The sequence below is a fragment of the Herpailurus yagouaroundi genome, unplaced genomic scaffold, assembly GCF_014898765.1.
Source record: "Herpailurus yagouaroundi ecotype Mexico unplaced genomic scaffold, PumYag 67335, whole genome shotgun sequence".
NCBI classification, from domain to species: domain Eukaryota; kingdom Metazoa; phylum Chordata; class Mammalia; order Carnivora; family Felidae; genus Herpailurus; species Herpailurus yagouaroundi.
Genome location: NW_024420156.1, coordinates 1 through 8,644, shown reverse-complemented (window position 1 = coordinate 8,644; position 8,644 = coordinate 1). Strand labels below are relative to the sequence as shown.

The 8,644-nt window shown below is 66.0% G+C and overlaps 1 protein-coding gene and 1 long non-coding RNA gene across 5 annotated transcripts; one reads left to right on the top strand and one right to left on the bottom strand.

The window, feature by feature from the left end:
- Positions 1–260: 260 nt before the first annotated feature.
- Positions 261–8,531, bottom strand: IRX4 (iroquois homeobox 4). Of its 4 annotated transcripts, XM_040467187.1 has the most exons (7): positions 8,245–8,531; positions 7,467–7,703; positions 4,816–4,936; positions 4,081–4,332; positions 3,301–3,443; positions 2,091–2,419; positions 261–1,645 (listed from the first exon to the last, which is right to left on the bottom strand). In XM_040467187.1, exons 3-7 carry the CDS (start codon positions 4,858–4,860, stop codon positions 822–824), a joined length of 1,593 nt encoding a protein of 530 aa, XP_040323121.1. In that variant the 5' UTR covers positions 4,861–4,936; positions 7,467–7,703; positions 8,245–8,531; the 3' UTR covers positions 261–821. The 4 variants fall into 4 exon arrangements, with proteins under 4 accessions (XP_040323121.1, XP_040323122.1, XP_040323124.1 ...); XM_040467188.1 differs by lacking the exon at positions 7,467–7,703; XM_040467190.1 differs by lacking the exon at positions 8,245–8,531 and having other exon boundaries at positions 3,301–3,395; positions 7,467–8,196.
- LOC121024889 (uncharacterized) lies at positions 4,883–6,679 on the top strand. The gene is made up of 2 exons (XR_005787842.1): positions 4,883–5,748; positions 6,386–6,679. It is a non-coding gene; the product is annotated as an uncharacterized LOC121024889 (long non-coding RNA).
- Positions 8,532–8,644: the final 113 nt, after the last annotated feature.

Sequence of the window (8,644 nt, the reverse complement as noted above, 5' to 3'; positions counted from 1 at the left end):
GAAGCCCCCACTTTCTCAGCATTGTGGAGTGTGGTAACGGGGGAGAGTTTGAAGTTTAGGGCCTGTGCACTTCTCTCACAGACTCCAAAATTCCTGGAAGTTCCTGTAACCGTTGTTATAAACGGGGCTTTGAAGCAGGACGTCTGGGCTCTGCGGGGACACTTCTCCGGGCCCTGGGCAGGCCGCCGCCCCCTCCTGCCCTGGGCGATTAGCACCTTTCCTGGGCAAGACCTCAACCCCCTGGGTGTGAAGCGTGTTCATTTTGCAATGCAAACACCATCACTCGCTTTATTGGTTTGTTATATCAGCCTCTGAAGCAGGCAATTATTGGTGTGAACATACACGTAAAAAAACGTAATTTTATCGAGTTACGAGTGTGCAACAGTGTAAACAGGTGGGAGTGCGATTCCTGGAAGATGTGCTGAGGACAACGCGGGTCAGCAGGCTGAGGGGTCTTCGGACGGAGCAAGGATGCCTCAAACCCGGGAGGAGGCGGCAACACTAAGCCTCAGAGCTGAAATGTCTGGTCCGTGTAAACTTTGGGGCGTAAACTTTAGGCTCCGGGCGGCTCCCTTCTGCTCTGGGAGCGTCCCTACCCGGCTGGGGCCCGGGGCGGAGGTCGGAAACGGCCCGGACCAATGCTTGTCCAGGCGGGGGTCTGTGGCCGGGAGGGCCGAGTTCGGCCGGTCCCCCCACGGCGGGTGGGCTGCCTGCACTTGGACGCGCTCCGGTCCTGCTTTGGAAACTCCGTGGAAACGGAGTCTGCGACGCGCAGCAGGCCGGCTCCCCGTTTGCTCCTCCTCCGCGCGGGGCGGGGCCCGTTAGGCGCAAAAGGGCTTGCCCCCGGCCTTGGGCGCCGCCAGCAGCTCCTTGGCTGAGCCTGCGGTCGGGGCGTCGTGGGGCGCGGCGGGCGGGAAAGCGCGCGCCAGGGGCGTCGTCAGCACGTTGGCACCTGCCCCCAGAGAGCGTCCCAGCGGTCCTGGGTCCAGGAGGGCGCCCTTGGCGGTGGCCCAGGCCTGGTTCAAAGTGCTGTGCCTGAGGATAGGGTCGTGAAAGACCCCATCCACCCAGTTTCTGAGACTGGTTACCGGGGAGTCCTGGTGCCTGTCCCGGGCACCCGTGGGGGCCGGGGCCGCAGGCGAGGACGACGCAGGAGCCAAGGAGGCGGCCGCAGGGGCAGCGGAGCCTTGGCGCTTCAGCATGCACGAGGGGAACTCAGTCTGGCTCAGGGCTGTGGCGGCCGCGGTGGCCGTGTGAGCCAGCGACCAGATGCGCGGCTTGGCCTCGAGGCCCGCCGTCGCCCCAGCCGGCGCGAAGCCCAGCTTGGCCTCGCAGGCCTGCGAGCCGCCCCCAGCGCCAGGCTGCTGCTCGGGCGCAGCCGCCGCGCTCCGGAGGCAGCTTCTGGCCCTCTCCAGGTCCTGGTCCAGGGCGGCCGCGCCACCGGCGGCCAGGGGCATCCGGAGGGTGCCGGAAGCCTCCTTTCCCGGGGCGCTCGGACCGTCAGGCGCGGCGGGGATGCGCTCCAGACCGCCGTCCAGGGGCTGGAAGGGCGGTTTCAGCTCGCAGTCAGGGGGCTCCGCCTCCAGCGGGTCGAAATCCTCCAAGTCTGTGAGTTCTACATCCTTCTCCCCTTTGCCCACCGTCTCTGCGCGGGGTAGAAAGAGGGGCCAGTGCAGGAAGAGAGGAAGGCGCTAATCTGGACCTCACTCTTCCTTCCCACCTCTGCCGCATAGTTATGGGCCCGCCCCCCGCCCCCAAGCTAGGAGAAGCACCTGTACCTCCCACCTGCTCCAGAACCCCAAGTGGTAACAGAGAAGCCTAGCTTCAATGGGGGGGAGGGGGGGGGAGGTGGAGTGTGTCTGTTGTTTTAAGGGCTATTTTGGATTTCTTTAAGCCTGTTCCCAGTTACTCCCGCAGGCCCCCAGGTCAGGGCCCCAGTGGGTCAGCTCATTTCACTTGTTGCCCGTGCCCTGACAGTTTGCTCTTACTACCCCGGGTTCAATGTCTTCAGAGGTCCCAGAACCCAAGAAGAAGGCACAGGGAGTCCCCGGCCTCGGTGCCCCAGCCTTAGCATTGCAGGTCCCACCCACCTTCGTTCGTGGTGCTCTTGAGGGGCTCCTCCCTGGCCGCCTCTTCGCCCCCTTCTTCCTCCTCGCCCTCCGCGTAGGGTCGCTTCTCATCCGCGCATTTGTTCCTCGGGGGCCACGTCATCTTGTTCTCCTTCTTGAGGCGCCGGCGCGCGTTGGCGAACCAGGTGGACACCTGCGTGAGGGTCATCTTGGTGATGATGGCCAGCATGATCTTCTCGCCCTTGGTGGGGTACGGGTTCTTGCGGTGCTCCTGCAGCCAGGCCTTGAGCGTGCTGGTGGTCTCGCGCGTGGCGTTCTTCCGCCGCGTGCCGCTGTCCATGGTCCCGTACCTGGAGACAGGCTGGGCAATGGGGCGCTGGGCCGAGACGCTTGCGGCGCGGGCGGCCGGCCAAGGCCCAGGCAGGCTTTCAGTCCCCGTCGTGGGAGTGTGTTTACGGTGGTGAGACCTGGGTCAAACCCAGGCCCCTGGTTCCTCGCCACGGCCCACAGGCACAGCCTTTTGTGGCCCAAGATGTTTACATTTGATTCAACTTACAGGGAGCCTGGGCTCCTTCCTAGCCGGAGTGGAATGCGGGCTCAAGGCCTGGCCAGGTCTCTGTCACCCTACATAGACATCTATTTCTTCAGGTTCCTTTATGGGGCCCCTCGCCTACCCTTTTGATCCCCGAACCACAGAAATGTGAACCCAACTATGTAACAGCAGTGGGCAGGGGTGGTCATTAGTGTCCGTGGGGAGAGAGCGTCCAGACGGCCTATGTGGACTTCCTGCAGTTAACTTTATAATTGTCACCCTCCTCCCCCCAAGATGGGCCACGCATCTCTGGATGAGCAGACTGGACTCCCCCCTTCTGGTTCCCACCAAAGGGAAAGGTGGGCTGGGCTCTTGGGCAGAGGGAGGCGTCTGAAGCCTGGGCAGGGAGACTTGACAGCCGCCTAGAACCACAGTGCAGGAGGGCTGTGAGGGTCCAGACAGCGAAGGGAGAGAGAGGGAGAGGCCGGGGACGCATTTGCCCAGTGGGGCAAGGATTGCCAAGGGGGCGGGGCTCGGACTAACGCAAGGTCAGCTGAAACCTGACCCGAAATCCCTCCCCTAGCCGCCCAAAGATTCACAGGGGGCGTGGGGCTGGTGGTGCGGAGTTTGACGACTGAATGGAGCGCAGGGGCCCGGGCGGGGGGCAGTGAGGAGGGATTCTGTCCGCTGGTCCCTCACCTGTCGTAGGGGTACTGGCCCAGCGCCGGCTCGTAGGGGTAGTAGGCGGCGGCCGCAGCAGGCGCGAGGCCCGCATGCGCAGATCCCGGCGCGTCCTTGGAGTCGAAGCCATTCTGTAGGATCCCACGCGCCTGGGGTCGCAGCTTCCGGGAGGCGACCCAGCTCAACCCCAGCCCCCCAGGCCCCTTGGCTCCTGCACGCTTTGCACAGACCTCTGGGCAGCCTCATAAGCCACCCCCACCCCTGGACTCTCTCTTGGGGCCAGGGAGCAAAGAAGCCTCAAGATGGGGAGAGAGGACGCGCAGAATTGGGGGGGGGGGTCGGGGAGTAGGAGAGAGAAGAATGAGGTTGGAGGGAGAGGGGGGCAGAGGGGACAGGTGGGGGTTGGGAGACAGCAGGAGGGAGCACCCGGACCCAAGAAGAGGACCGACCGACCGCAGGGAGGAAGGCGGAGCGAGGGGGGAGACGAGCTGGCGGGAGGAGGGGGAAGGGAGCAGGGGAGGGCCAAGCGGTGGGGCACTGGGAGGGAGGAGGAGGGAGACCGGGAGGAGTGAAGGTAGGGAGCTCAGAGGAGGAAGGCGCGGGACAAGGGGCGGGCGCCGAGCTCGAGCTCTGCGGGCGGGCGGTGCTGGGAGGAACCCGGCCAGGAGGCTCCCCCTGCAGCGTGGGGTCCTGGGCACTTGCGCCCGCGCCTCGGGCTTCCTGGGAGGTGGGCTGGGCAAATAGGGGGCAGGGGCGTGGCGTGGCGGAGGAAGGCTTCAGACAATCCCCTCCCCTTACCAGCGAGTAGAAGGCGGACGCCTCGGAGCCGTAGGTCACGTAGTTGCCGTAGCCCTGCGAGCCGCCATACGGGCCCCCGTACACCCCAAGCGCCGCGGCCGAGTTGAGCTCGTGGCGCGCGGTGGCCAGCAGCCGACTCTCGTAGACCGGGCAGTAGACGGGTGCCTGGGCCGAGGCGGCGGGCCCCGAGTCGGCCAGCGTGCGGCCGCCGGACTCGCAGCACGTGCTCAGGGAGTTGGTGGTCATCAGGAACTGGGGGAGAGAGGGGCCGCGAGGAAGGGCCGGCGCCCGGGGGTGAGGGGGGCGCGCCGCCCAGGGGACCCTGCCCCACTGCCCGGGGCGTACTGCCATCCACGCCGCGCGTTCCCTCCTGCCGCGAGTGCGCTTGGCTGGGCCTCCTCCAGCCACTGGGGGACCAGCCCTACCAGGCCCCGGAGTTTTCACACGCACCCCGGGTGTGTGGGTGTGTGTGTGTGGGGGGGGTGGTGTCCCAAGGCCGCGCACGCCCTCCTGTGCCACGACGTCTCTCCTGGGGTGATGGTGAGGGTCACAGAAAGCGAGAGACAAGGGGGGCCCGCACGTCAGAGTCTCTCGGCGCCCCTGTCCTCCCCGGGGCTGGGTGCAAGGAGCGCCTGGTACAGGCCCCGCTCTCTGGGAAGCGACCCCGGGTCGCTGGACAGCCTGCCGGCCGGCGTGTCCGGCCGCGTTCCCCGCACCCTCGCGGGGCCCCCTTACCTGGGGTGCGGAGGAATAGGGGTATCCAAACTGCGGGTAGGACATGGCGGGGCCGGCGGGGTCCTGCGCGTGGTCGCCCGCGTGGCGCGGCCACTGCTCCGGGGCCGCCGGCTCCTAGGCGCTGGGAGGGCGAAGCGGAAGAGCGGGTTAATTCATCCACGCGCCCCGCAAACTTTTCTAACCCGGTGGGAAAGTGAGCCGCGGCGGCCGCACCGAGCCTTTTAGCCTCACGTTCCCGAGCCTCGAGGGGGCTCTGGGACCAGCCCGCCTCGCAGCGGCGACACAAATACATATTTTGCAAAAAAGGGGGAAAAAAAAAACCACCGAGTTGCGCGAACCCGTCAAGTCAAATGTGCTTGGCTTTCAGCGGCGGGGGCGCTGACGTCAGCCCACGCCGCGCAGCTCTGCCGGGCCGCAGACGTGCGGGTCACTGGCGGCGGCCGGGCTGCGGGGCTGCGGGGCTGCGGGGCGGGGGCGCCGCGCGGGGCGAAGAGGCCACAACAGGCTCTGACAAATGAATTCCGTCCGTGGAGTCAATATCGCCCCCACGAATGCCGTTTCTCCTTAGTCACCGAGGATGGGAAGCACTTTTAATTAGAAATTAATTAATGAGCACCTGCGCCTGCCCGCCCCACTGTAATCATTAGTCTCAATTACAAATGAGACATGTGAAGGGACACACGAGCGAGTCTCCACTGAAGATGTAATCAACAGTTAAAATTAGCCGGGCGCTGGCGCAGGCGGCCGGGCCTCCGCGCCCCGCTCGGCGGCAGGTGCCGGAGGGCGGCTCCGCAGGCCCGCGCGCGACCCCGACTATTGTTTCACTGGCTCTCCGCTCGGCCTCCCGCCGGTTCGAACCCTGCTCCGGGGCGGGGAGCTCCAGAACCAGATGCGGCTGCCACTGTGCGCGTCCGAAGGGCAACCTGCTCTCAGGTGTGCGGGTCCCGCGAACTCCCCAGAGCCATCCACTCCGGGCCTCGGTGGTCCAATTGCCGCGGGGCTCTGCGTCTGCCCGCCAGCCTGTCCCCCGGGAACGCCACCCCCCCCGCCCCCGCGCGTCCCACCCCCGGTCCTGTGAGTTCCTGCACAGCGAGCGGCCCTCCCTTTCCTCCTCCACCCCCTTCCGCGGCCGCCCTCCCAGCCTCCCCCTGCCCCTCGCGGCTGAACCCGGGACTGCCAGACAGCCCTGCGCGCTCCGCCGCCCTGCTCCGGGGCCCCTCCGGGTTAGGTGCAGGGGAGGGAGCGCCGGGACGCCTTCCCCTGCCCGTTTTGCATAGCTCTGGGCCCGGGGCGTTCGGGGCAGTCTGGGGGCTGGGGGACAGCCGTGCGCCCTCTCCAGGACTTTCCATCGGGTCCCGGTCCTGGGACCCAGCTCGAATGCAAAGCGGAGGCCAGCACGCAGGCTGCAAACGGGCGCCCGGGCACCCCGAACCCGCGGTCGGCCGGCCGGGAGGGGAGCTGTGCGCGGCGGCGCTGTGCAGACTTGCTCGGAAAGATTCCTGGGTTCAGACCTGTGAATCGCCCCAGGGTCACCCTCTAATTAATGATGACGTTCTCGCCCTCTCCCCAGCTGCAAACCTGCCTCCCAGAAACGAAATCTGCCCGCTCTGACAGCTCGGTTGAAGGTGATTGATGACTGTCTGGAGACCACAGTACGCATCATATAATATCTGCTGCGTAATTGCTTTAATTTACAGATGAATATACGAGCTCTCCGATCGCGCTGAACCACAGCCGGCCACGTCCGAGCTGCTTGCGAAGGAAAATCATCGGAAATAATGAATAGCCGCCCCATGCAAATTATTCAGACAGTTTAAGCGTCTGTAGCCGGGAGAGATATATAAAGAACACGAGTCAAATGACATTAATAATTGTTTCTGAATTCTGTATTGATCTCGTGGCGGCCGTGTTTATTTCTTTCTCACCTGAATTGCTAATATCACCTTCCTGTAAATAATAAGAAACTAGCCACCGGGGCTTCTGGGGCAGAAATGAATCTCTCAGTCGCTTTCCCTCTTCCTCCTCTGCTCCTCCCCCCCCCCCCCCCCCCCCCCCCAACTCCTTCCAGTTTTCCAGGCTTCTGCTGTGGCTTTTCTGAACATCCTCCTACTTTCCATTATTTATTGTTTACAAACAGCTCGCTCTCTCCTGGTAATGAGGTTTGGGCGACGGAGGGGCCCGAGCCACGGGTGGCCGAGGGGGCTCCGGGAGCAGCAATCCGGGGCAAAGGTGCCTTCAGCCCCTTGTCCTCACCCCACTCCCAAGGCCCAACCCCAGCGATCGTGAGCCCTCGGCTGGCAGGGGGAGGACGGCCACCGCCCAGGTCCCAGCGGCACCGAGCCACCGCGCTCTGGCTTGCTGGGCATCACACCCAGGCCTGCGCCCCCTGCCCTTCCTCACCCGGGCCACAGCTCGCGGGGAACGGCGCCCCCTGAACACGCCAACATTCATCTTGTGAGCAGCCTTCGGAGCCCGGAGCCCTGGAGGGCACAGGCTGTCAGTGGAGGCCTCAGGGGGGTCAAGGGCTTCCTTTGAGCATCACTGCAACGTTTCCCTTTCCAGCCTGGGTCGTAAAAAGACGCCCCCAGTCCCCACCCGCTGGCCCGGTTCTCCCAGGCAACCTGGACTCCTAATCCAGAAATCAAGCTCACCGACTACTTTCCAAGGCCTCCGCTTCCTCCGCTTCCCGCCGGCTCCAGGCCTGCCGCACCCTGGCGGCCACCCTGTCTGGGGAAGCTCGGTGCTGTTGTGAGGAGCCTGGCGACCTTGCCCCGGCTCACCCAGGCCCCGCGACCCGATCCTGGATGCAGGGCTGGCCAGGCCTGTCTCCCGACTGGCGCACACCCTGGCATCTCGCTGACGCCCTGCGCCTGGCTGAGGCCGGCCTCCTGCAACCGAGATACTTTCTGGTTTATCTTTGTCCCTCGGCAAACGCCGGAATAACTCTCCGAGTGCCCTTTCCCGAAAGGCTGAGGCCCCGGGGTTTCCCTCCCAGAGCGGGCAGAACGGGAGGGTGGGCATCTCAGGTACCATCAGCTAAATGCTCCTGCACAGACGCGCTTGCTGAACCCAAGTCCCTCGAGGGACCCTCGGTTCTAAATACACCCCCGAGAGAGGCTCCCCGGGGACCGAGCAGCGGCTAAGCTCGGGAGAGGTGCCCCCGCCAGCCTGTTGAGTGCTGAAGGAGCCCAGGGCCAGGGGGCCTGAGGACGGTTAGCGCCCAACGTTAGAGGCCTACGGGTCGCCCTCTTCGCCCCGGGGTGGGGGGGGGGCGTGCTGTAGGCCGCTGAGGGCCTCTGGGAGGTAGGCCGCGCCCTAACGTTCCACCCCGCCCCGCTCCCCGTGGGGCTTCGCTCCCGAGCCCCGCCGAGGCCAGGCGCTCCCCGCGGTTCCCTGAGTCGTCCCCCGGGGCCACCCCGTCCTCCGCACCGAGAGCCTCCGGGGGCTCGCTCCAGCCCGACGAAGTTGACCTCAGGCAGAGGGCGGAGGCTGGAGCGCGCGGAGCCGGGCGAGGGCCAGCCCTCGGGGCGCCGGTGCCCGCCCACTGCTTGCGGACACCCGGGCGGGGTGTGGCGCTGAAAGGCGTTCTGGATGTCGCTGGCGCCGAGGTCGGCGGGTCACTCCTTCGCGGCCGGTCCTCCGGGTCTCACGCGAAGTGAGGCGGGCGAGCTGCAGGCAGGCGCGCGGAATCCTGCTCCCGAACCGCCTGCACCCCTCCCCTCCGCCCCCCACCGTTTCGCTCCGGCTCTCCCGCCGCGCCCCCGCCGCCCGCCCGCAGGGCGCCGCCCGAGCGGGAAAGGCGCGCGGTCGGGGCGTCCCGGGGCAGGCC

Coding starts and splice junctions, on each gene's coding strand:
- IRX4 (XM_040467187.1), bottom strand. CDS start 4,860: ATGTCCTACCCGCAGTTTGGATACCCCTATTCCTCCGCACCCCAG. Junction 2,420..3,300: donor GGCCAGTACCCCTACGACAG/GTGAGGGACCAG, acceptor GCCTGTCTCCAG/GTACGGGACCATGGACAGCG. Junction 1,646..2,090: donor CAAGAGCACCACGAACGAAG/GTGGGTGGGACC, acceptor TACCCCGCGCAG/AGACGGTGGGCAAAGGGGAG.